The 25,476-nt window shown below is 55.8% G+C and overlaps 9 protein-coding genes across 9 annotated transcripts; 6 read left to right on the top strand and 3 right to left on the bottom strand.

Annotated features, from left to right (window-relative positions):
- Positions 1-20: 20 nt before the first annotated feature.
- B0H64DRAFT_383133 (uncharacterized protein) lies at positions 21-1,704 on the bottom strand. The gene has a single exon (XM_062802928.1). It carries the CDS (start codon positions 1,435-1,437, stop codon positions 970-972), a length of 468 nt encoding a protein of 155 aa, XP_062664800.1. The 5' UTR covers positions 1,438-1,704; the 3' UTR covers positions 21-969.
- Positions 1,705-4,665: 2,961 nt separating this feature from the next.
- On the bottom strand, positions 4,666-7,258 carry B0H64DRAFT_383137 (uncharacterized protein; the record flags this gene model as incomplete). Its single annotated transcript, XM_062802929.1, has 4 exons — positions 6,919-7,258; positions 5,872-6,861; positions 5,191-5,803; positions 4,666-5,108 (listed from the first exon to the last, which is right to left on the bottom strand). Coding segments are annotated over exons 1-4 (1,774 nt in total), but the record flags the coding sequence as incomplete, so codon positions are not given.
- A 1,769-nt stretch (positions 7,259-9,027) lies between these two features.
- B0H64DRAFT_34801 (uncharacterized protein) lies at positions 9,028-10,254 on the top strand. The gene is made up of 2 exons (XM_062801377.1): positions 9,028-9,213; positions 9,310-10,254. The coding sequence occupies exons 1-2, from the start codon at positions 9,170-9,172 to the stop codon at positions 9,899-9,901; spliced, it is 636 nt and encodes a 211-aa protein (XP_062664802.1). The 5' UTR covers positions 9,028-9,169; the 3' UTR covers positions 9,902-10,254.
- A 735-nt stretch (positions 10,255-10,989) lies between these two features.
- Positions 10,990-11,470, top strand: B0H64DRAFT_370431 (uncharacterized protein; the record flags this gene model as incomplete). The annotated part of the gene is made up of 2 exons (XM_062802084.1): positions 10,990-11,278; positions 11,376-11,470. The coding sequence occupies 2 exons, from the start codon at positions 10,990-10,992 to the stop codon at positions 11,468-11,470; spliced, it is 384 nt and encodes a 127-aa protein (XP_062664803.1).
- Positions 11,471-12,632: 1,162 nt separating this feature from the next.
- B0H64DRAFT_438378 (cytochrome b5-like heme/steroid binding domain-containing protein) lies at positions 12,633-13,277 on the bottom strand (the record flags this gene model as incomplete). The annotated part of the gene is made up of 4 exons (XM_062806339.1): positions 12,633-12,814; positions 12,962-13,019; positions 13,083-13,117; positions 13,187-13,277. 4 exons carry the CDS (start codon positions 13,275-13,277, stop codon positions 12,633-12,635), a joined length of 366 nt encoding a protein of 121 aa, XP_062664804.1.
- A 417-nt stretch (positions 13,278-13,694) lies between these two features.
- Positions 13,695-15,947, top strand: B0H64DRAFT_34867 (uncharacterized protein). Its single transcript, XM_062801387.1, has 4 exons — positions 13,695-14,223; positions 14,283-14,941; positions 15,008-15,112; positions 15,167-15,947. The coding sequence occupies exons 1-4, from the start codon at positions 13,862-13,864 to the stop codon at positions 15,541-15,543; spliced, it is 1,503 nt and encodes a 500-aa protein (XP_062664805.1). The 5' UTR covers positions 13,695-13,861; the 3' UTR covers positions 15,544-15,947.
- Positions 15,948-20,735: 4,788 nt separating this feature from the next.
- On the top strand, positions 20,736-21,478 carry B0H64DRAFT_34888 (uncharacterized protein). The gene has a single exon (XM_062801391.1). The coding sequence runs from the start codon at positions 20,864-20,866 to the stop codon at positions 21,425-21,427; it is 564 nt and encodes a 187-aa protein (XP_062664806.1). The 5' UTR covers positions 20,736-20,863; the 3' UTR covers positions 21,428-21,478.
- B0H64DRAFT_34883 (uncharacterized protein) lies at positions 21,473-22,410 on the top strand. Its single transcript, XM_062801390.1, has 3 exons — positions 21,473-21,695; positions 21,753-21,899; positions 21,962-22,410. Exons 1-3 carry the CDS (start codon positions 21,582-21,584, stop codon positions 22,295-22,297), a joined length of 597 nt encoding a protein of 198 aa, XP_062664807.1. The 5' UTR covers positions 21,473-21,581; the 3' UTR covers positions 22,298-22,410.
- On the top strand, positions 22,217-23,084 carry B0H64DRAFT_34890 (uncharacterized protein). Its single transcript, XM_062801392.1, has one exon. It carries the CDS (start codon positions 22,524-22,526, stop codon positions 23,034-23,036), a length of 513 nt encoding a protein of 170 aa, XP_062664808.1. The 5' UTR covers positions 22,217-22,523; the 3' UTR covers positions 23,037-23,084.
- The last annotated feature ends 2,392 nt before the right edge of the window (positions 23,085-25,476 follow it).

The raw sequence follows: 25,476 nt of genomic DNA on the forward strand, positions 1-25,476 counted from the left end.
AGGGGGGGGGGGGGGGGGGGGGGGCGTCATCTTTCCCGACGGACCTGGGGGTCCTGGTCACCCTGGTCTCCGTGGCATGTCTCCCCGCCCATTGCTGCGGAGGGGAGTGTGCTGGGGAGAGCAGAGCCGCATCGCTCTTTGTCCATCTGTATGTATCTTCCCCGCAGTCCAACGGCGACAAGTGACAAGGTACGTACATAAGGTGGGCAAGCGCAGCATGCCCACTGGGGCTGAGCAAGGCCGTCTGAGCTTTCGCGCGGGTTGGCTTGCAGCTGCACGCACTTCCGTCTTCTGCACCCCTGAAAGCCAGTGTTGGCATCGACGTGTGGATGGTCCATATGGCTGTGCCGCACGAGTGCAGCCAAGGGCAGCCAACAGCTGATCAGAAGGGACACGACGGGAATCCGTGGGCCGTCCTGAAGACCCACCATCTGTTTTCTCATCTTTTACAGGTTAGGTTACCCTCGGGACGGAAGGGCATGTCGTTCGCGGCCCACGGTCAGGTATTCGACGCCGGAGACGGTACCAAGTCAGCCACACTCCGGGTGGGGAAGGGGACGACCTGGCATTTCGATGATAGGCCGAAACAGACCGGAACATCAATAACTTTGCGGCTCTTCGATGCACCTCAGGTCAGGTAGCAGCAGGTAGGGAGGCGCGGTAAGGTACCTAGGGAGGTTGTTTGCTGGCAGTCTGGTAGTAAGGCAACTCAAGCGGCGGTGGAACCTCAGCTCAGCTCAGCAGTCACTCTCATCCTCATTAACTCGACATTAGAAATCACACACAAACCAAGGTTGAAGAAAGAATTCGAATGTGGGTTTTGTCAAAACAGCCCCCAACCTTATTTTCTCTCAGCCACCACCATCGCGTGAACAAGGGTCAAAACCGCCCCTCGGAGTTTTCACGTTGATAATTGCAGACGCGCTGCATCGACTCGTGACGGCGTCCATATTCTCACAATTTCTTGGCTCAGGGGATGAGCATGGAAGCGAGCGAGGATGCTGGAATCAGAAAAAAAGAAAAGAAAAAGATAAAACAAAAAGATAACGGACAAGTCTCGCCCGGCCACCCACCGTTTCTTTGTGGGTCGCGACGCGCGCTAGTTAGCGGCACCCAACGTGAAGGCGTCCGGAGAGTGGACCTCATGGGATGGAGGCATTCAGACATTCTTGGCAAGGCGCCAAGTTGCCTGAAAAAGATTGACCCCTGCCCCACAACAACCACCGAACCCCCCCGGCACCCTTGCTTGCCGCGACCTTGCGGGGCTTTCCGTTCTGAGGACCGCTGCACCACTGCTGCTGGGCTGCTTGGAGAGGGCCGCATTTCGAGGGCCGCATTTCGAGGGCCGCATTTCGAGGGCCGCATTTTGAGGCCCACAGCCCTGTGAAAGATGGAATCGGTGCTGATCCCGGAGATGACAACCCGGGTCCGTTGCATTGTGTGAGACCGAAGCGGGAGAAGGCGGGACCGATTGGGGGTCGAGGTGTAGTCGTCCCGTCGGCAGATCTCTCGACCGCAACTTTGACATCTGAATTGCTTGCATTGTGGTCTGCAGCTGGCGTTGCAATCGAATTCATCTCTCCTCGGTCGCCGTGCATGGTTCGGTCACGCAAATAACCGTTCGACCATTTTCCATGTCGCGAACCGTGCCGTGGCACGTCACCAGGTGTGAGGCGGGCGGGGGGTGCTGTTGCCCAGTTAAGGTGTGTCTGTCTATCATCCATGCACATCTAAACGAACGAACTGCGCGGTTAGGCATGGCAATCTCGAAACACCCGAGCAACCTAGTCTTAGTCGGGGGCCGTTATCGGGCACCCGGCAAAGCGCCATTACAGCCGCCAGTTTCCCAGCGCACTGGCTCGAGGTACCCGGGCTGGGTCCTCCAGTGTACTTCGGCTCCTTCTTGCCCAATGCGGAACCCTGCCGCCACTGTACGACCTCTGGTCCATCACCGGATGGTGCCTTCCCCCGCCGCCGCCGCCAACACCTACCTTGGAAGGAAGGAACCTTCCAGTTGGCAGTTGGAAGGGAAAACTGGAGGACAACACAGAGGAGGAGGCTCTAATTTCTCATGCAGCTTCCCATCTCCCTCAGATTCTATCGCCTCATTCTCATCTGACAAGACTGATTCGTGAGAAAGTCACTACCAGTCTCCCCCCCCGATCCGTTCCCATCTCCCTGCCGCGCATCGCCTCAAAGCTGCATTACCACGACGCCCTCGTCTCGTTTATTTGCATCGGCGATCGGCTGGCGTGTGGCGTTGTTAAAGCCCGATTGACCCAAAGAACCAATTCACTTCGCAGGTTGAAGCCCGAATCAGCAACCTTGGAACGATCCTTCCCGTGGCTGTTGTAGCCGCCAGACAGCGGTACGGCAAGCAAGCCTGCCGTTTCCCAGGACCACGGTAGAGATGGCTCGCGACAGGGCCTAAAGCTGAGCCCAAGAGGCGCAACAAGACGCCACAATTGCTGAATCTGCTCAGGCATTCTATCGTGTAACCCTTGTGTCACCGCAGCTCTTGGCCAAGGACCACGACAGCTCCCCGTGTGATTGGAACCGGCCCAAGCATCGTGTCATCACCGCTACCACCTCGACTCCGGCCATCCCGTTATCTGGAAATTTCCTCATCTCGGCCACGGTGGACTGTGTAAGAATATGCTCCATGCAGCCCCCACACAAGCAGGGAACCATGCATTGAGAGGCCGAAACAAGCAACCACCCAGCCCACGCGCCCGGCATCATCTAGATTCGACGAAGGCTCGCCATGAACGGGCCCGGGTGGCCGCCGGCCACGCCGACTCGCGTATGTACCGTATGCCGGCACCATACCAGCATTATCTCCTGAAACACTGCGCCGCTTTGGGGGCATTTAACTACACTAGCAACGTTGCCCCCCCTTGGCGAGCAAAACAATAGCCAGAACAACAGCCATCCGCCCACCCACACACACACGCACATGATCTCGTGCCTGAAGCAGTTCAGTCCGAGACACGAATCCTCGCCCCAAGCCACGCGGCTACCCAGCCAATCCCCCATGCCCGGTCGATGCGCCAGGGGTAAAAGAAAACAAACCACCTCCCGACACACATCGCAGAAGAAAGATTAGAACATTCCATCCTCCCTCCACGAGAGACTAGTGTGAACCGGCCCATTCCCCCGACCAGAGACCCCTGACCAGAGACCCCCGACCAGAGACACGCGCACGAAGCAGGCAGCAAACGCCTTGAGACATGTCTCACGAAACCATTGGTCCCCGCCCTCTTCCGCCCTCCACATGGCCATACTCCTATCCTGCATCGCACATCGCACGCCCCTGACGCTTTTATATGCACATAGAAGGGGTCCCGACCTCCGCCGTCCGTATGTCTCACTGTGATATGGAACAGACACGGGAAAGAACGGCGCTCTGGGCTGAACGGTGTCAACCACGGGTTGGCATGCGCGGGACTTTCGGGACTTGGCTGGACTAACTCGCTGATCAACCTAGCCGACGTGGAGTGCATTGCGGAATGTTCCGTGGGCTTCTCATCCTCCCCCGACGTACGCGCCCTTTGTTCGTATCTGCAAAAGAGGCTTAACTATGTCCGTCTTATTGCAGCATGTCAAGAGGAAGAAGATGGGCTTTCCAGCTGAACGTTGTTAAGCGCGGGCTAGTATGCAGGTAATTCCCCGCACGCTCCTTAGGGTTGCTATTTCGAGCCGAGGAGATGAGCTAGCCGGTGAAGAGGATGCTATCATTGTTGCTCCTCTCACGTTCCTTGCGGTTGAGGAGGACGTAGTCATGCATGCCCGGGATGGCCTTGGCGGCGTCTTGAACCGCCGACGGGGACTCCGAGGCATGTTAATTAAACTAGTGACGAGATCATCCATTCGTAGCTGCGGCTGAGGGCGGACAGTGCCGACGGACGTCTCACCTACCTGGCCAACACGTGGAATGGTTGTCCGCTGGCGCTGGTGGCTGGTGGCTGGTGGTTTCCAGAGCCTCGGCCCACCAATCCCAAATTCTTTGATGGAATGGCCTTCGCTGAAGATGGTCGGTCCCGTGCCAAAGCCTGGTGTTGGGTGGGAGTGTGCTCATCAAGACCCTAGTCTTCCTCTCCCAGGGAATGCCTTGGTTATCGTGCCTATTAGCAATGGGCCTTCGTACAGTCTGTAACCTTCGTAGTGTGACTAAAGACGCTGCCCACTAGCATGGAACTTGCTCCAAGGAGAGGGGGGTTGGGTTCCGGTGAAAGCCACTCACACTCTGGAGAAATCATGCCCTGCTTTCTGTCACCTTATAGCAGCTGAACAATATTACCCAGGGGAATTTCTTTCAGCTTAGGTATGTGACTGTTACCTCCCTTTGTTACGGTGCCACTGCTACCGTGATGTTCTGTTCATTTTCCTTCCGTCGTAAAGGGGCCAATAGGCAGCTACAGGCAGTCCCAGCTCAGCTCTTCCACGGCTTTAGACAGACAATACCACTCAGACAACTGCTGTCCTAACCTGGGATAGAGAGCAATCCTTGGGGTGGACAGCACGCCCTGGGACGGACAGCGGGAGCTTAAGACGGACAGGATACTAGCCGTCCCGAGTGATGTTGTCCGTCCAACAAGCTGTGTAAGAGCTGGTATGTACTGCTGTCCGTCTGGGCCAGCTGGCTGGGGATCAAGATGTCACTGACTAGCGGGCAATCCAATCCATAGAAACGGCGGGAAGAGAGCCAGTAATAGCCTTAAGAGTACCCAGACTGGTATTCGGTCTCATACTCCATGGCACTCTCCCACATATGCTACCAAAGCAAAACCCAAGAAAGAGAAACATTACAAATTCACTACTAAAGCCGTTGCCCAACCGCTGCCCAAAAACCGTCTAAACCAGTGTAGCATGCTATCCAAAATATCCACAAACTCCAAGGGTATCTCATCATGTCATCAAGTGTTCATAGGGAGTGGTCATCAAGTCATCAACCCATCCTGCCCTGCGCCCCGAACTGCGATCGGAACATCCCGCTCGTTCGTGTCCTCGTTCGCATCAAACACTTCGCAATTGTCGCAAAACTCATGGGTGCACTCGCTCATGCATGCGGGGGTCGTTCCCAATTTCCAGTAATTACGGCACGAACACTGATATCGGCAGGTTGGGTTAGCAACTAGGTATCTTCCAATTTATTTTGGGGGTGGGGGCGGCGAGTGGAGGGAAACGTACGCAGATCCAAAACCACATCTTGCCATTGCCATCCTTAAACCGCTTCGCTCTGGGCAGCTCGTCGTCGCCGCCGCCATGAACCCGCTTGCGGGACTTGCCCGCCCGAGAAGCCGAACCGCCAGCGCGTTTGCTCTTGCCCGGCGGGGTATCGGGCGTGTCGACGGGATCGGTATCGATATGCTTCCAGTTCTCGATACCCTCCTTGGAGAAGCCGCCCTTGCCGTTGAAGTGGTCGTCGATGTGGTCGAACCGCTCGCTGTGCGCGGGGCCCCCCTTGCCGGTCGGTTCGATGGTTTTCTGGCAGAAGCCGCACCAGAAGCGCGACTCGAAGTTGCGGCCCAGGCGGCAGTCGCCAAGCTTCTTGTCGAGCGTGGCTTGGTCGTAAATGCCGTGGTCCTTTTCGAGGTGGGACTTGAGGGACTCTGGGCGGTGGCAGACCTTGCCGCATTCTTGCTGGTCCGGGCGGTCGGTCGCTTTCTCGGCGCAGCGCCAGATCTCGAGCTGGAAGTGCTGGCTGTTTTCGTGCCGTTTCCAGTCGTTCTTGCTGCCGAATTTCTTGGAGCACTTGGCGAAGGTGCAGGCGTAGGGCTTTGCGTGGCGCTTCATATGTTTTCTGATAGAACATGGCAGAACAGTGGTTAGTTCGCGGCCCGAGATAAGGGAGATCATGGAGGGGCATACTTGAGTTCACAGAGCCGAATAAAGGTTTTGGTACATTCTTGGCACTTATGGACGCGGCCAGTTTCGCTCGTCGTCGAAGAGGCGACAGGCGGCTTTTGATCCTTGGTATCTGTCTCCTCTGACACCGAGTATCCGAGTTTCTTCAGCATCTCGCTGAGCTTGCCCTTCTGGATTAATGACTGGATGACGGCGCTCGCCCGGATCTCGTCGTCGTCAAGGTCGATAGGCCGGGGTGTGTCTGCGCCTAACTGTACCTGGGACGGCGACAGCTTGATTTGTACTTCATCTTCCTCATTGTAATGGGCGCCAGCGTTTCGGAGAACGTTAGGTTCAACATCCGTTGCGTCGTATGGCGGCTCGTCCTCCTCCGCGTCGGTGTCATGTTGGCCATCTTCCGAGGCGGAATCCTGCGCGGGGTTGTCCACATCCATTTCATCCGGCGCAGTGTATCCGATTCCGCCTGCCTCCGACTGAACGTCTTCACGCGAAACGTCCAATGTGTTGTCCGCCTCGGGTCGAACTGCCTCCATGGGCTGCCGCGTCTGAGCATCATACAACCCGAAAAACCGGCCATCGTTCAGGACGTTGGGAGTAAGGTAAGTTGGCTGATTAGGCTCCGAGAATGGCCCCGAAGATGAAGCGCTCGCTTCTTGCGGGGATGGCTGCGATACGTTAAGTCCGGACAGCACCGACTCCGTGTTAAGCCGAAGCTGGAGGCTCCCAATGGAGTTCCGACTTAAGTACTGAGGCGCTACGGCGCTTGGGGAAGCGTTGTCTCTTTCCTGCATAGAAAGGGACCCCGAGTATGCGGTCATGTTACCCGCTGGGGCCAACCCGGGGTGTCCGTTGATGAGGCTAGCAGGTGCGACGTGGCCCTGATCCATCCCAGCCCACGACGACCGTGAGGTTGAATCCGAGCTCGGGACCACGGGTGCTTCCGAAAGTGTGGTATCCGGTGCCCCAACGCTCGCAGAATTTGATGACGGAATTCTGTAGAACACCTGCGTCAGTATCGGTGTGGTGTCCGGGATGGGCTGCTTGACATACCGATACATAAAGTTTTTCAGATCGACCTTATCCAAGCCGTGCTTTCTCCTCAGGTGCTGCCGGAAATTATCTGGCCTAGGCCAGTCCTTAGGTTTATCTTTACAGTGGTCCAGATGACAGCGATAAACTGGCTCGTTTGTGACGACTTTGTGAACGGATTTTAAATGTCGATCAAGGTCGTTCTTGGTAGCGAATCCCTCATCCACCTTGGTACATCCTGAAAAGCGACACTTGAAAGGCCGAGTGTGTCTGGCTTGGTGTTTTCTGATCACTCCGAGTAAGCATAGACCGTGAATCGGCGAGTCGTTGGAACTTACTTCAACTCCGAGGGCGTTTTCACCGGCTCATCGCAAACCGCGCAGACGATGCTCTTAGCGTTTGGCATTCCCAGCGCTGGCCTTTGAGCCCGAACTTCCCGTTTCCGAGCCTCCCCATTCAATGAAACATCGTCCTGGCCGATGGCTTGGAAGCGGGCGATGACGTTCGGATCCAATTCACCATATACAGACGGGTTGCCCACGCTCTGTCTGGCATTGCTCCCGTATCCAGAGTCGGTCAGAATCCCTCCAATGCTCTGGCTAACAGTATCGGCCTCGGAAGGGGGGACGCTTCGGTGCCCGGCAAAACTATGGAGTCCCTGGCCGAACTGTAGGCCAACGGGTTGACTCGGCGCGGTCAGTTGGATAGGATTCCAAGGCCCTCGGTCGTGCATGAACTGGTTCATGGGATGCAACCCCTGGTTTTGCGCGAAGCCGTGTTGGCCATGGCCGCTAGCTAGAGCTTGCAGATTCCCCATAAGCTCCCGAGAATCGTGGCCCTGGGTAGGCATGGATGGGTATTGGGCGAAGGGGAGTATGTTGGCGTCTGCCGGCTGCCTAGGGCTGGGCATCGTGATCGAATCGGGAGATGCAGGGAAAAGGTCACCGACGTTGAACGACTGAGTAAAGAGAAGGGGTCAGATCATGAACTCTCACGATGGGGTTACATGGGTATCATACCGAGCCCCGGTCCTGCTGGGAAAACTGCGAATGATGCTGCGCCATGATGGATGTCGTCGGGCGGGCGCGTTGTGAGATGGATGAGTGAGAGTCGAGCTTTGTCCCTGCGTCCGCGTCCGAGCCCGCGTAGGGATTGAGGCTGCAAGATCGGACGGGTCTTGGCAGGTAGCGGCGGACTCGAGCCCGAGTATGGGGGTGAAGGACGTAATAAGTGGTGTTTCAATATTCGAGACGGAAGTAGAGCGAGATAAGCGTCACAGGCAACGGAAAGAAAAGGGCCTCCGATGCGCTTCACAGAAATTGCGGTGGAGGGACAAACGGACGCCTTGCCACGAGTCGACTGGACATGTCCGGCGAAATGCGGGAATGGTGCGCGGACGACTTCTAACTGTGTAGATCTTTTGTCGTATGTATTAAATAAATAGGTAGCTAACAACTGTGAAGCGCTCGCAAAATCTGCAAAACAGCAAGACTCTCGGTGATCTAAACGATGACGACAAGATGAAACTGGCAAATTTTGTCGATTCGTGGAGTGGATGACGGAGGGGAAAGAGGCAGCCATGAAAGGAACCGAAGAGGCGCAACATCAGACAGGTTCCTTCCTCCTGGGCTCCAGACGCCTTGGCCAAGAAAGCACGTCCACGCAAACGTCCCCAAGTCTCGGTGGACGGAAGCGATGCGACTTCCCCGTCATTTCTTCCACAATATACTTAAATCCATGGCAACTGAACTGCTAGGTAGTTAATATTCGGTTATTCGGCGTTAATATGCGCTTACAGTCAACAAATTCGAGTGCGATGTACCCGGGTTCTTTGTTGGGTGATTTTTGGTTGTCCTTATTTTTCGGGCCTCGAGATCTTCTCGTCGCCCGGTCCCTCTAGCACTGTACTTGTAGTGGGGGACCAAAACCTCGACCAAGTGAGGTGCCTTACCGAGCCTCGCGAGCCTCCTTACCAGGTACTTTTGTAAAAGTGGGGGACCAAAAGACCCCTACAGATTAGCTAATAGGTGAACGACAATTGCCGAATGACAAATTAGTATGTCACGTGAAGCCCCGACCATCGTTCAAATCATCAAATACCGAGCCTCCCCCTCAACTTCAAACATGATCATTAAATACTGAACTGATGTCTTCAACGTCGGATTATCGCTTTTCTGTTTTTCCCTTTCTGAAAAAAGGCATCGTAATCGTGTGGCGTTTGTCAAGTTTTGGTCCTGTTACAAGGCAATCTCGGGAACCCGCAGTTTAGAAAATGTTCGACTCAGCTGTTGCACATGGTCCAGATTACACACGCGGGTAGGTATTTCGGCCTGGCGTCGCCTTGGGCAGCGAGGCGTGGGAACCGCAAGCACAATAACCTGAGCTCAGCCACGATGTAATTATGTCACCAAGACGGCCATTCGCTTGTCTCGTCCAAGTCCAACCAATCTACTCCTTTCCATTCATCGAGCACGCAGGGCCGAATCGCATCTTGCTCCCAAATATTCGTACATCTTCCGTTTCCTCCTTTGGATTTAAACTTTTTCTAATTTCTGCTCCCTCATCACTGTCCCCGCGGCTTGTGATTGGGCCTTTCCTGTCAGAAACATGGCTGCCGTCTTCTTATCAGGGACCCCGTATCAAGAACAACGTGGTCGTGGGGATCCTACTATGTAATGGAAGCGAAAGCACGGCGCAGACATGTTCTGCGCGGAATTACGCGACTGTTCCGGTTCGGCCCCCTCGCGGAAGTTCCCCGGCCTGCAAAACCACCGTCCGCCGGAGCAACCTGCCATCAGCCGCAGTAGGGTCTTGTGTCCGAAATTCAGCCTGCATTTCTGTGGTTGTTGAACCCCAGGATTGGGCCAGACGCCATGCAATCGCTCCGGTTCAACCAGCAACCAGCCCAAGAACTGCATGTTTGCTCAAGCCACAACCCATCGTGCAGGAAGCGGGCCATATATCAGATGCAGACCATATTCTAGAAGGTGATGCTGCAAGTTAGCTTGCAGACCCAGATCGGCCCGTGCCACGACCACGGCACACAAACCACCTCCCTTTTAGCCACCCTCCGCCGTACCAGGCTCTGGGCGTCCCCGGCTCGCTTGCAGATCACCCGCGGAAACGGGCCGAGGGAGGAACTTGAGCTTTTTGTTCCCTCCCGCTTACATGGCGAGACATTGAGTCTATCTGGCAGCCTCATCCTTAAGTCATGGATCGGATAGCTTCCCTTTGCATTGGATAACCCTCGTGAAGTCTTTTTACCATACTCTAACCACACTCTGTATTTCGGTGTTTCGAGGACCTGAATCGAACTTGGACTTGATAGCCACACATTTCCTGTATCTCGGTCCACAGTAGCGTTTGTGGACAACCAATCTCCCGGTGTTCAGGGCCAGAGCCCACATGTTCCGGCACACCCTCCGTGCAGCTTGCCTTGAGCTGCAGGATTATGCACTATGTCTGGATTGGTTTGGGGTCAGCTCTGCAGACAGCTGGCCGTCGTCATTGACGCCATACATGGACCTGATTCGAGACAAGGGCGAATAATGTTCACCCCATCCTGTAACCGCGAGTGATCTATCACCTCCGGCGTGGTGACAAGTCTCTGTAACGCCCCGTTATCACAGCATTCGGCTTCTCATTGTAGACCGTCTCACATGAGGCGCTTTCCGACCCCACCCACGCCCGCCACGGTCTTTCGGCGCCGGTCATGCAAGACTCGGCAGTAGGGTGTGATGCTCCTCCATGAGCGAGAAACAAAAGCAATGCCCATGGCTTTGAGCATGAGATGGTCGATGCCTCGCAGTGCTAACAGGGGAACTCCCAAGCATATATAGGGGCACCCATCTAGAAGGTCCGAGACTTCCACCACACACGGCATCCACAATTCCAATATCACCCGCAGTCACCGTGTTAGCAACCATCGAGGCCGGCTCATACCCAAATCCAACTACACGCCGCAAGCGAAGCAAGGAGCGGCCCAGCAAGCCCCTCTCAACGCCAGCGCTTTGCCCCCGAGCGAAAAAGACAAACCAAAACACCAACCAACGCACATCCCCTCCTTGGTCACCGTCCAACAAGGCAGGCACCATGTGCGAGTTCGAGGAGTTCTACTTCACCTGCGGCCACTCGGTATGCCGCCTCAAGTCCTACTGCCACTCCGCCCGGAACCAGGTCGACCACCTCTGCAACCAGCCGCAGATCCTCCGGGAGCGCTGGCACCAGGGCCGCGATTGCGACCCCTGCGTCGAGAGAGCCCGCCAGGCGTGGGCGGCATACTACCAGAGCTTGGAGGAGGCGGGCCAGGGCCAGGGTCAGAATCAGGGCCAAGGTCAGGGGCAAGATCAAGGCCAAGGTCAGGGCCAGGGCCAGGGCCAGGGTCAGTAGTCATGGCAGTTTTGGCCATCGGCTTTGTTGTGGGCTGGAGCCGATGTTTCTCACGGGCGGGGGCGGTGCGCAATGAGTGGATGGAGAAGATCGTCCGTTGACGGATGATCTGATCCTCGCGGCGGGCGGGCGAGGTATCGAGACTCTCGCTTTGGGTCAATATGGCGTCAAGAACTGGGCGTAGTTCTCATCAGCAGGTCTGGCGATGGCTTGGGTTCAGCAGAATCTGGGCACGGTTCTTCTTTTTTTGCTTTCACGGAGTTGGGGGATGGCGTGGATAAGTGGGAGGCCGTCGTAGTATGAGAATACAGAGCAGGAATCGTATCCCATTCTAAATTTTACACTTCTCATCCATTTGTTCCCCATTATGTTTGCTTGTAAGCCCTGTGGGTTGGTCTCAAGTTTATCCGCCAGAGTAACAATATCGAATAACTTCGTCGACATTTCTTTGGGCGAGTTGATTTCCGAATTCCTAACGTGTAGTTCGTTACTCCCCGGCTACTGATCCTGATATCGCCAACATCGCCACACACAACCTAGGCACATTACAGGCAGAACCAAGTTATTTTCATATGCCGATAATCTACTTGTTGATCTCGATCACATTCTCAACACTCGTTTTCTTGGCAGGCGGTTTTGTAGCAGTCCTTCTGGGTCGTGTCGCACGTACAGGGTGGTCTGTGTCGTCCCGGACACGTTGCTACAAGCCATCCCGTGTAACTCACGGGTACCTTACATGGAAGTGACAGATCCGATGGGGATGTAGCCCAGATAATACCGGGTAGCCTTGGGCTTGACGTTCTCCATGGAAGAAATGCGTCGAGAGAATCCCTACCTTTGGGGGCTGCGGCGTAAACACAAATGCTGTACCACATCGGGCTGGGAGATTGCTTTCGGGTGGGGTTACTCGCCCCAGTTTCTCGTCTTTTAGGCTCGCCTGATGACGGGATTTGACAGTCGGTGAGCTACACAGTGAAGGGGCGCTGTGTTACGGGTTATGTTAACCGGGGTGGCAACTACCGGGCTCGACTCCGCCCACGTTCCCTCTAATATCTGCTGTGAACCACCAGAAGCGTAAGGCGGATGTCACATTTCAACGGCCATGAAGCGGCCGTCGCGCCGTCGGAGGCCCCGACACCGGTCAAGGGGCGCTTGCCAAATCCGTGCTCGGCCAGAAATTCGAAAGTCACAACCGTCGCAAATACAAGGGGCAAGAGTCGCAACTCAGCTCAACCCCTTAACAACACCACCATGATTCAGGTGAGCAAACCGGGCTCTCATTCCACTAGCTCCCAACCCCCCAAAGCATCCTTAAACCAAAACCACCTGCTCCCTCCCAACCCCCCTTACTCAAAGTTCGTCGCCCCTTCCACCTTGCCAACCACGTTGTACCGCTTCGAGAAGAAGGTGACCCAGTCGTTCAGCGTGCCCTTCTCCTTGTCGGGCAGGTCCTGCCACTCGGAGCTGACGTCCTCGGCCTTGGTCGACGTCTTGCCGAGGGCGCGCGAGGCGTCCTTGCCGGCGAATACTGCGGCGCGCAAAAGAATCACGGGTTAGTCGGGGGTGCCGGTGGACTTGCTTGTCGGGTTGAGGGGCGGGAAATTGTGGGGTGAAATGTGCTAGGGGAATGGAGGAGGGAAGGGTAGATGGGTAGATGGCTGGCTGGGCTTAGTACCGTGGTATGCGCCGCCTGGCTGGTAGGCCTTGTTGCCTGTTACGTCGTAGACGATGCCCTGTTTTAGGGGGTTAGCACCGTATATGGGGGAGGTTGGAGAAGGGGAGGGGGGGGGGGGTACCTTGATGGCGACGTAGCACTTCTGCCCTTCCTCGCCTAGAAGCAAGGTTAGTTTGTCATGTTTGACCACATGTTATGCACCTCGTGCGGAATGGGTAGCCATACCGCTCGCCTTGGCCAAGTCCTCGAGAGAAATGAGGTCGTCCTTGGGAGGGTCTAGCTGGACAGGAACCTTGGGTTCGAACTTGCCGGCCATGGCGCTTGCTGTGGGACTGAAAACAAGAGGGGAGGGGGATCTGGAGATGTGTGAGCCTTGGAAGTTGGTCAATGTTCTGTCCCCAGGAGAGAGGAGGAGAGAGGAGGGAGAGATCAGAGAAGTTGGGAGCCGAGAGATACTACTTACTTTTCCAAGCTTATCCTTTAAATTTGAGAGAGAGAAAATATGAGGTGGAAGGGAGGGAGAAAAGTACACAACCCTCTTGAAGTCTCTACAATTCACACTATTTTGACTCGAGAGAGATATCTCATGTGTTGGGAGCTTGAATGAATTGGTGGAGCTGCGACGAACCTCGGGCCGGGATGGAGGGGCTGTTTGGCGGGGATGTTTGGAGGGGTCGACAGGGATGTGCTTGGGCTTCGGATGACGTGCAGAGGGGGCTCGCTGCCTGAGGAACAAACAATCCAGGGGAGCTCAAGCTTGGGCCTCCCATCCAAGTTTCCGTAATTGGACATTTTCAAACCTTGAAACTTTTTTGGAGTTTGAGGAATTGAACTCACGCGCAACTCTTCGAGAACCCAATTGACGGGCTCAATCGAGCATAAGCCTCCAATTCCGCCACAATGCCGATATCAAGGGCCGCCGGCCTGCGGACAACCGGCGTACTTCGCCTCTCCCAACGATGCACCTCCCCCCTCCCCCTCCGATCGCAACCGAATCGATGCCGGCATCAAATACCGTCGGCACCCGTCAAACTCCCGATTAGTTACCAATTCCGCTCGAAGTCAACGGCACCACCGCAAGATGACCCAGAAGACTCGCCCAAACAAGCGGGTCAACCCCCGAAGCCGCACCCCTCTCTTAAGAGCATGTTTTGGCAAAGCATCAAGTCCGACACGGCCAGGGCTTGGTACGTTATCAAGAATACCAGCTTCAGTGAGGTCATGCGGCAAAACCCAGGGGAGGCATTGGGTGCTATCGTGGCGTAGGAATTCCAAGCAAGCCCGAAACAACCGTGATGGCCGGTCCTGACAACCGCAACAGAATACTAGGCGCCATTGGTGTCCTCGTCTACTGCGTCTACGCATACTACACCTACTTCTACAGCCGCCAGTTCACGCGATACCCCGAACCCGTGGCACAAGCCCTCCGTAAAGCGCTCTACTTCAGCAACCACGACCCTAACCCGCAGCGCGCACTCCAGTACTACAAGCAGGCCCTCGAGCTCTGCGACCAGGAGGGGCTCGACCACTTCTCGGACGACGTCATGGGCATCAAGATCCAGGTGGCTGCGTGGCTTGAGAAGATCGAGAGCTACCAGAACGCCATCAGCGTGCTGGAGAATTTGCTGGGCGACTGCAAGCGCTGGGTGGAGGTCATGGAAAAGAGCGCCGAGGAGGGGGCGCTGCCCAAGCTGGAGCCGGCACCGGCTTCAAAGGAGGGAGAGTCCAGTGTCCCCGAGCAGCCGCTTGAAACCTTCTGGGCCAAGCGTACGAGGCTACTGGCCAAGGCCGTCAGTGTCAGCGTCAAGCTGGCCAATCTCTACTCGGATGAGCACGTTCTCGAGCGGGAGACTGCACATGAGCGGCTTGTTTGGGCGGTGGAGACGACCCTAAGGGAGATGCAGAGGCGCGCCAAGGAGGGTCTCAAGGAGGGGGAGGGGCCGTGGATGAGCCCCGAAGAGGTTGGCGGGAGCCTGGAGGGTGAGTAATTTCGTTGTCCCGTCCTCGTCTGCTTGTACGAACCGCATACTGACGGCGGATTTGCAGCACTCGCACAGAGCTATCAGGAGAAGAGCCAGTATCACCTCGCTGTTCCGCTCTTCTTCCAGGCCTTGAGGCTATGCGAAGACCCTTGCCATATCGCCATCTTGAGTAAGTCTCGCCGTTATTCGCTCTCATCCAGTATCTTGAGGCTAACACCGTCAGTGAACAACATCGCGACTAGCTTCGCAGAGCACCCGCTCATCCCGCGTGGCGACGCGCCCGTGCACGCCATGATGGAGGAATCCAAGACCTGGGTTTCGGCAGCCGAGCAGCGTGCGTCCTACCTCGCCGCCGCCCAGCGGTGGGCACAAAACGCCATCGACCACGCATCGGAGACGCAGGGCGAAAAGCGGACACCGGAATGTGATGAAGCCTGCGCCGTCGCGTTGTCCAACCTGGGTTCCGTGCTGGCGATGCTGGGCAAGAACGCGGAGGCACGTAAGAAATTCGAGCAAGCGGTCGCGCTGAGCAAGAAGTTCGGATTTGAAGACTACGCCGCCGCGGCGGATGCCAGACTGCAGGACCTTCCCAAGGCATGAGGTCACTCGACCTCGTGTCACCTCGCCGGCCCCCGTCGTCGAAGATATTGCGCCGCTCTATCCGGCCTACGATAACTCCGCCGACACCCCCGAGCGAGCGAGTACCCACCCCGAAAACGAATACCGAATGTGCCCCGATCTCGCTGCATACGTTTCTGACTGCCTCCCACGGCGTCGCCGACGTGTGGTTCACTCCCTCCCAGGCAGACAGCTGATCTGTGGCCGCAACGCAGATCTGAATCAGCTGGGGCGGGAAACGAACCAAGGACCCGGGATCGCCCTTCAGAATTTCGCAACCCCGAAAGAGACCATACGAAAGCCACGGTTGAGCCCGTACCCGGCAGATGCAACCCCGAGGCACAGCCACCGGCAGCAACCTTTTCCCGGGACTTGGGGGGGGGGGGGGGTGGGGGAGCCCGGGGTTCCGGGAGACGAGGGGAGAAAAAAAAGCGAACAAGAATAAGAAATGACGTGATCCGACTTATCCAAAGTCCCGGTTGAGGCGGGCGCCCGCGGAATTGCGAACCAAGGCCGAGACCCGCCGACGGCCGACTCGCGCCGAACGGCAGCCGCGCGCGGCGGACCAAACGGAAACGGGCAACGCCGACCCGTCTCTTGTTGTTGTGTTCGGCTTCTTGGGGGAGGTCACAGGGCAGCAGAGACGTCCACACGACAGGGGAGAGTCCAGGAAAAATTGTTAGCCACACCGCCGCTTCGTCATTCGTGCAATCGCAAGATCCTTGTCGGCACACGTGTTTTGAGGGGACCTTGGAGACTTTGGGCTTCGACGGAGGGATGGGTGTGGTGGTGGTGATGCGGGTGCTGCATCGTGCATGTCACTGGCACGCCGCGAATGGATGGCCTTGTCCGTTTTGCTCGTCTTTGTGGCTGGGCAAATTAGCTCGGCGATCGCTTCGCTTGTTGCTGCTGCCCCCCCCAAGGCGCTTCGGCCGCGCGGGAGAATCCTCCAATCATTGTAACTTTACTGTGTACATAGCTCGACATACCAAGTACAGAGACTTCTCTCTTGAAAAGGCCGGGAACGTCGGGACGATTCCGCTCGCCTTCTGGCAGATCCCTTTCTTCGGTCGAACTTTGGCCCTGGAGATCTTCGTATGGAGACAGAGACATGGGGCACGGACATGGTCGTGAACGTGGACCACAACCCCGCCGCCCTTGACGATGGCATTTCATGATCAGAGCAGGGATTGGGATTGGGGGGAGTGGATGGATGGATGGATGGATGGATGGATGGATGGATGGATGGATGGATGGATGGATGGATGGATGATGGGTCCCCGTTTCCCATCCGTGCCATGCCATGCGTCGGGCTTCGAGAAAAATAGCCGTGCAGTAGCGGGTCCCACAAAAAGGTAAAAACGAGAGTGAAAAAAGGGCAAAAAAACGAGACGAACCACTAGGGAGACCGGGCGGAATGCTGGTGCCTGTGGTTGATGCCGCTGGCTGCGACGGTTGCTGCATGCAACCGGGGCGCGCAGCTGCGGCTCGGGGAACGCACTGGGGAGGGGGTGGGAGGAGGAAGGTTCCATGTTGTTCGGCCTGGGGAGGACAGGAACATTTCCATACTTGGTACTCTTGCTACTTCGTATGCTTCACTGGCCGACAGGACTTGTTTCTTTTGACATGCAGCGCGGCACACGTGTCGGGGACTTGACTCCTTTTGGTCCGTTGATCGTGGGCTAATCAGCTCTCTTCTCTGGTCATGTTGTCGGTTGCAGTTTTGGGGTTTGCGATGTGTCGAGGGTTTCTGACCATCTTTATCCGTTTATAGATATCTCGGCGGCCTCTCCTTGCCTCATCAACTAACCTGGGTTTGTCTGGGGGAGGTAGTCATGGCTGGTGCGATGGCGGCATGATTTGACAGTTCGTTCCGCTTGCGAGATCTGGAACTTTGATGTTGAGTGTTTCCACCAGAACTCCACTGTTCCACACCACGTTTCATGGGCGCCGTTACTTTGGCAGGGAAGGGGTTTCGGTCGTAAGTCGGGCGATCCGCTGTGTAACGATCGGGTGTAAGCCGGCTTTAGAAATGTGGATTGCCGGGTTCTGGGTTGCGGCTCCCGGTGCAGGGCGACGGTTAGGATGCAGGCGTCGATCATCTTTACGGTTTGGAGAGGCGAGTTTGGACATTGCGCGGTATGTTACATATTGTTGAGATACGGACAAAGTTGCGCGGCCGGTTTTGCAAAATTTCGATGGCTGTATCCGCAACGTCTGGAGCACCGTTTGGCAACAACTCGGATCTCCGGATTGGGTGGGCCGGTTGGGCGGGATGCAGAGGTGATGTACACTGCAGTCCAGTCGTTCCGGAAGCTTTGAGATGCTCGCTTAAGTTACATGGTCGGCGGGTGAGAGAGATAAGGTACAGATTACATAAGGACCATACTTGCTGTTGGCGTGCAGCTTTACTGCTCCTCCTGGTTCAGAAGTCGGAGCTCCAGCAAAGTTGGGGGTTGAACAGAGTCTCTAATTGGTTAAGGGACCCCAAATGTCGGGTCTTGGCAGGGACGTTTAAGCTTAAATCGAGCCAACTACGGTGGTCAACGTTGTCGGCTCCATGTCGGGGCGTCCCGTTGACCAAGCAGGCAGACGCGGAATGCACCGAGGAGTGCCAGTGGGTTAACCGGCGAGAACACTTCTGTTTTAACCGCTGCACGCGGTCGGTGGCGAAGGGTTTCGCTCTCACTGTGGTAGGATACGGTTGTCCCGTTGCGCACATGGCGACATCAATGGCTTCCGGAGAAGGGAGGGCGGGTTCCGTCCGATGGTGAACAAGGGTTGTGACGTGGAAGGATTAACAATCCTTTGACAAACTTGCACCTGGACGCAATATTGCATGATGTCTTTCGTATCGGAGGCTCGTTCCTGGGGTGTCGGTAGTCGAGGCTGGCGGCGCCTGGTTTTGCGGGTTTCATGTTTCTCTGATTGGGATGCGACGCTGTGCCGGGGTTCGACGCGGGCCGGTTGTCCGCTGCCATCGGCTCCGGTCCGGCGGGGCAAACATTTCACCGGAACCTTTCGCCAAGAACACCGACTCTTGCTCGTCAGGTATGTACATACAGAGGTCTGTGGATTGCCGGTTAGCGCCGGGATCAATTCTGCTCAAGATTATTCCGCAAGAGCCGGGGCAGGTATGTTGCCAACCTAACGGCGGCTTCTGTCCGGCGTAGGTACTCGAGTCTTTGAGAGTGTCCTTACGGGTATGTATACCGCGAGGTACACCGAACACCGAGCTGAGCAAATAGCACCGTGCAGGCTTGCGGCTCATAGTCTCTTTGTCGGTCGCCGTAAAGGAGTGCCTGATCCAGACCTCGAGTTGTCGGCTTCCCCAACCGGTGCCATCTCACCCAACGCCGGGAACACGGCACCCACCTGCCTCTCAAGGAACGGTGTTGCGGCCTGTGATTGTGATGCGCTGTAACATTTGAGACAAGCCGATGTTGAAGATCTGGTTCCCTCTGCAATACCACCGGGGTGCTGGGCGGCTGGGCGCCGATTTCCCCGAATACGGTTGGACCCCGGACTCGGGGTCCACTCAAGACAAGACACCTGCCGAAACGGCGGCGCGGTGGTATTGACCGAGTCGATGGCCCGATGGGAGAAGCTCTTTGGCGCGACGCCGAGACCCAGGTGCCAGGCACCGACATTTCTTGGTGGTGCGCTAGCGGCCGTGGAGGTCAGTTGTCAGCACTGACAGATACAGAGACATGTGTGTATTCGTAGACCTGGCTAGTCGATACACAAGCGTCCATGCTTGACAGGACCGATTTGGAACTTCTCATGGGCCCTCGGGAGACCCGCTGACACATCCGCATTCCTTCTTCTGGGGCCGTTGACCCCCGCGTCCACCCCATCCAAAAATTCCCTGCAGTCCAGATCACGATTCGGAGAAAATCTTGTGTTACCGTTGCACCTTTTCCCAAGCGATGTCTCCAGGAGGACTCCATACCCAGTTAGTGAAGGGCCCCGTTTTCGATGCCAAGTTCAGGTCTACCTCCTCCTTTGCGACTGTGCAATGTAGGACAAGGGTGCACCGTCCGGGAGAGGCGATAGGAGGGGATGGCCATTGCCAGGTGGTGATAGGTGGTTGTCGGCGGCACTGGTTTGACGTCGATGCCCTCCGCCGCTCTGCTGCTTCATGTATGTACCCGCTCACTCGGGTACACTCCCTCGGCACACCGAGCCACTACTGCATGGCTGGGCATACGGCGATCGGGCCCAAAAAGAATACAGAGCTGGCGAGCGAATGAGCTATCGTTTTATTGGGATGCCTTGGAGATGGCGTTTTCTTTGAATGCGGGGGGTCATCCACACTCAAGCTTTATGCCCCACCCTCCCGTAAACGGACGGCACACCCGAATTTTAGGACGACCTGAGAGGCACACAGACACTAGCAGATCGTGCTTGCCGCAAGAACGCGAGATGTGTCAGGTTTCTGTCAGGCAGCCAACTTTCACCGTCACAGTGGACTAGGGAGGCCAAATGCAGAATGCACAGGCAGTTTCCGACCAACTCGAGCACCATTCGCACCGGACAAACCTCCGACCTTGCCAAACCCAATCAACATCACCTCGTCCCGCTTCTTCCAATTTGGGCATGATGCAGCGCCGGCTTGGCGCGGAGAGCCAACAATGAGATCTCGCGCCAAGAGGACTAATTAACTTTGTTGTCAACGATATTTTACCCTCCTTCGAACGACGGACTCACTCGGTTCGAAACATCAATCGCCGCGAACGAGTTCTCCCCCTCGTCCGCTCTTGGTGGCTGGGTCACCATTTTAGGGATAAATGATCCACACAAGAGTACCAGGGACCTTCGCAACGAGAAATGAGCAACCGAGAGCTCGAAAGGCGGTTGGGCCGCTCGTATAGCGGATATATTAGCAGTTTGACTGGGTGCTGCATCCACCCCACCATCGCCGGCCGCTGCGGCGCACGTTTTGTCAGCTTGGGGAAGCTGAAGCTTGAGGCATCGATTAAACCATACACCCAGGGGGCACCGCAAAGACACGGCGAGACATCGCCCTGGGGTTGCCAGGCCCATGCCCGGTAGGGCTTCGCCTGCGCCGTTCAGCCGCGTGGCAAATGGCTTTTTCTGGGACACATTTTTGATGTCGGTATCCTATTGATGGTCTTCTCGCTTTGTTTACTCATCCATACCCCCAAATGATGGATGGGCATGCTTGGTGAGACGACGTCCAATTTGACGTCACTGCCTAGAAGGATCAAGAGGTTTCGCGTGCCTTTCTTGTCATCCAAACTGTCGAGAAGGGCATTTCCGTCCGTCCGTCCGCTCTCGGATGCAACCCGACTTGGGTAGACGGTCGAGTCTGGCAGCAGCGCATTATCTGATCATACCAACCAAGACGTTACCGCCGTTCCGAGAATACACCGCGCCAGGGGGGTCAGAGCCGCGCCGACCACCGGCGCCATGTCTCGCCTCGAACGCTGATCCCGTGGCCGCACGCAACAATCTGCAAACTTGCTCGGCAAGGGGGCACGGGAGTCGGCGCAGAAGGGCGGTAGAGGAACGTATTCTTCATGTTACCTCCATGCTGCCATGTCCATGCAGGTCGAGATACGTACCTTTTTCTCTCCCCCTCCACCCTCCACCCTCCACCCCTCCGCTTCACCCCTGCACGCCACCTCTCCCTTCTGAACCCTGGAAGCATGCAATGCCAAGGCCATACCCGTCGAGCGAGTTGCAACTTTGTTGGGTATCTCCGATCTTGTGGGTGTGCACCGAGCCCCTGGCTTCCGTGTGTGGTGGAGCCTCGCCTCGCCTTACAGCCTTCTTGACGAGAATGACAATGTGGGCGGAAGGGCCCCTGATCGACATATATAAGAGCTGGCTCCCATGCTAGGTGTTCAGCCATGCCCTCGCTCTCACCTTCTCGCTTTTCGACTATCCACGCCAGACAACGCCCTCAGTACGCCTCATCAACAGCTCATCGCTCCCACAAGGCTACCCACCTCCCCACGATTTAACACCCCAACAGCCTTCCGGTACCCAGTGCCATGGAAGATCTCGGGAATTTCGCCGACTTCCCGTCGCCACCGAACTCGATGTACTACGTTTACGGGGATCATGAGCCATATATGTCTGAATCACAAAGCCCAAACAACTCATCCGTGAGTATTCTGCGCCCAATTGAGCAGCGGAGCCAAAGTTCTAACGGCTTGCTCTAGTATGACCCTACCTCCACGGGCGACAGTCGGTACCCGAGCCCTGGACACGAGGAAGGAGAGTCCGCGGATCCGTCAGAGCAGCAAAAACCAGCAGCCAAGCGGAAACGAGAGAACCGCTACAAAAACGCCCCGCCAGCCGTGTTGTCGGTATGTAGCGCCCCCCCAACCGCCCAGTCCCAAAGCCGCAAGCTAACCGCCGCCCTTTTCAGCGACGGAGAGCACAGAACCGCGCCTCGCAGCGGGCATACCGCGAGCGCAAGGACCAAAGGATAAAGGACTTGGAGGGGATGCTCACCGACGCCAAGCAGCGCAACGACGTGCTCAGCCAAGCCTACGCCACGCTCCACGCCGAATACGTCTCCCTCAAGTCCTCCCAGATCGGCGACACAAGTTACCCGCAGCAGTTCAACAGCATGCCATACGGCGGGCCCGGCAGCAGCGCGCCCGGCAGCCTGGGCCTGAACGCCACCGCCAACGTCGACGGGCTTGAGCCCATCGATATGTATGTCTACGGCGACTTGAACACCGCAGGGTACACGCTCTGAGGTGCACGGCAGTTGACAAATCTGTTTTCTGGTGGCCTCCGCGCTCTACGACCATTAAGGACGGCGGAGGCGTCCAAAATAGGGCAGCGCCACATTTCTCATTTTTGCTCCGATCCAGGACGTCAGAACGGCCTGTTCAAGGAGGAGGCGGTTTAACCGCCCCCCCGCCGGATCTTAGCAAAAGACACGACAGCGCCGCGGAGCGTATCGGACGCGGAAAAAAGACATGGAGACTGGCTTACACATCCCTTCGCGGGGTGTGGCCAACGAAGCGAACGGAATGACGAAGAAAAAGAAGAAACTCACCCAGCCCTCGCTTTCGGCCGCCGGTGCGGGATGGGCGAGCGGGCGAGCCAGCGAGCTAGCGAGCCAACCAGCCTCGGTTCGACTAAAACTGGGAGGCTTGCTTCCGTTCCAGGAAAACGGAATGCACGGATGGTTGGACGGAGGGACGGATAATGGAGGGTGCTTACTTACTCACCTCAACTTGGGATCGGGACTGGGGCCTCGTGGTTCATCGGGGCGTGGCGTTTTGGGTAGGAGTCTTCATCATCTTGAGATGGTGGGTGGCGGCTGGGCGCCTGGCGCTTTGGTGCTCGGTGCTTTGGTACTTGGTGTCTTTACCTTGGCTTGGGGTTCTGGGTCTCGGGTTTTTACTAGTTATAATGGACGGGACCAATACCCACCCGGCGGATGGCGGGATGGATGGATGGATGGATGCATTTGGGACATACAATGACGTTAGTTGACTTAATGACATGATGATCATCATCACAACACAGGTGTATATGAAGGCCCAGAATGGGGTGTCTGCTGGTGATGATGGTTTCGAGTGCTGGTGTTATACTAGGACCAGCAAGTTGTAGTAGCAGTCTATGAACCGGAATTAAGACTGGAACGGTGGAGGGACTAGTGCTTGAGTTGGGGTAGTTGGCTGTGCTCGTTGTTGTTGGTGGGATGTGGGTGCTTACTGATCCCCCAATGTGGTGGACAGGGGTGCGGAGTCCCGACCACGTCTCTACTTTCCGTTGGTAGGACAAGCGCTAGAAGTGTGCCGAGATTATAGGTTCTAGTATTGGGTGCTCGCAACTATGTCGAAGGGCTCCCGGATGTTGTCTTCGTTCAGGTTGTCTCCCAGGAGCTGAACACCGTAATGCTCTTGTTCTCTTGCAGTCTCACGAGGCGATCCCTGAGCTACTCTACTTCATGGTACTTACCCTGCTAGATATAACTTATGGAAAAGGTAATCTACCTATGTTCTTATTCACGAGGCTTACATGATACCCCAAATCTCGCTGTTGTTTGGCAGCCGAGACAACAGTGAGCAGCATTGGCACAACGAGGTTCGGTGCTTGTTGCAAGACCTTCTTCAGCTACGAGTCATTCTATGATCTATCATGTGATTTCTTAGTATGCTGCAGACTATGCAATGAGCGGAACATCGTACTGCCCCAGTGTCCTGCACTACACTATGGGAGCTACCTTAGCATCGAGTTTCTTCACATCCGTGGGTCTTCGACCCCACGCTGTAATATTATTCCCGGGTTCTGGGATGAGAGATATATCTTTTGATTACCGCCAGAGACGCACTTAAGTGTGCCATTGGTGCCCCCCTGCCCTATATTGAGTCTTGTTTAAAAGATACTGCCGCCACCCGTTGTGACGATCAGTACCCCTATTCGTAAACAGTAGGTACAGTACCTTCCTTACCTACCTAGGTATTCACCCAACCCAGTCCGCTCGACGCCGATGACAAGTGAGTTTGGTTCCTTACATAAATATTTCCTCAACAGGAGTCGGGTTAAATGGACAGAGAAGCGGGTGGTAAATAGTAAATAGATGGTGGCATATCTTCCGTCTAAAGCACTCCGAGATGAGACCTCCGCCCAAGTTGCCGGCTGAAATGAAAGAACTGATTATAAAGGCCGTATCGACTTGCTGGTTGCTATCCATTTTCATGGTGTTTGCATGCGCCAGCTTCTTTTGAGCTGTTTTCGGCCCTGCAAGTGGGCAACGGGAATGAATACCCATGACCGCACCTTGTCCAGGAACCGCGAAAAAGAAATTAAATTACTAAAAGTAACATCCTACGAATACAGCTTTTCTAACCGATGTTTGTCATAAAACCCTTTCTAACATACCTTACGTTCGGTGGAGGATTCGGGTTGACCCGTGAATGTCGAATCTGTATCATAGACACAACCGATAAATAAGACTAGTAACTTTCGAGACGCTAGACTGTTTGAGATCGTCGCCTTCATTGTCCATATAATCCTCTCTTGTAAATTGCCGCCTGTTGGGGTGACTGGGGTTCGTTGTTGTCCCTACCTTGAACTCCAAACAACCCCGTGGTTGGGGACAGGGCAGCGTCCTTCTTGCCGCCAGCAGCTGTTTCTGTTTGGCGTGAGAAATATGGTATGTACGACGGGTTCTACGCCATCGAGTACCGAGGCAGGAGGGGTTTCACACCGATGCCTCATCGTGGTTGAACTGTCCTTTTTGGCAACACCGCGTGAAACGGTTACGAAGCGACGGTCACGCCGTACGAGGAGGCGAGGAGCTGTCGCCCTTGAAGACCCCAAGATAACGAGAGAAGCATGAGGAAGCTACACAATGCCAGGAAGCACAGCGAAGTCACTGTCGTTCAAGTTGAGCAACAAGGTATCCCTCCAAAGAGTAGATTTGAGAAGCGCAGTAGAATACATAATTTCATTTTGTTCGTTATCGTAAATTCATTCCCATATCCTTGATCCGGTCCGAACATTCTCGAGGACCTCTGCCTACCTACCATAGGCATATCCCTAGTTCTCCAACCCTAAGAGCCAACACGAGCAGGGGGCAGGCACAGTCCGCATAGGTATTTTAGGCGGCGGCCATTGTAAATAAGAAGAACCCCAAAGGAGTATGGGTGGGGAAGCATGCCCGAGATGTGAAGGAGACATGTGAAGTTGCCCTGAAAGAGATAAGAAGGCTTGGGTCGATATGCCAAGCCCCTGATGGTAATGTGCTTTGATGCCGGTGATCGGGCACCGGTGGTTCGTGGGTGATGATTAGGGGTACGGTCAGTGACTGAGTTTTGTACCCAGTCGGCCCCGTACCATGCCGGTACTTTCGGGGATGATTGCCACCCCCGTATCGCTGTATAGAAGAGGCGGATTTAAGCTCCGAACCTCTTCGAG

Source organism: Chaetomium fimeti (assembly GCF_033439085.1).
Source record: "Chaetomium fimeti strain CBS 168.71 chromosome Unknown B0H64scaffold_1, whole genome shotgun sequence".
Lineage (NCBI taxonomy): Eukaryota > Fungi > Ascomycota > Sordariomycetes > Sordariales > Chaetomiaceae > Chaetomium > Chaetomium fimeti.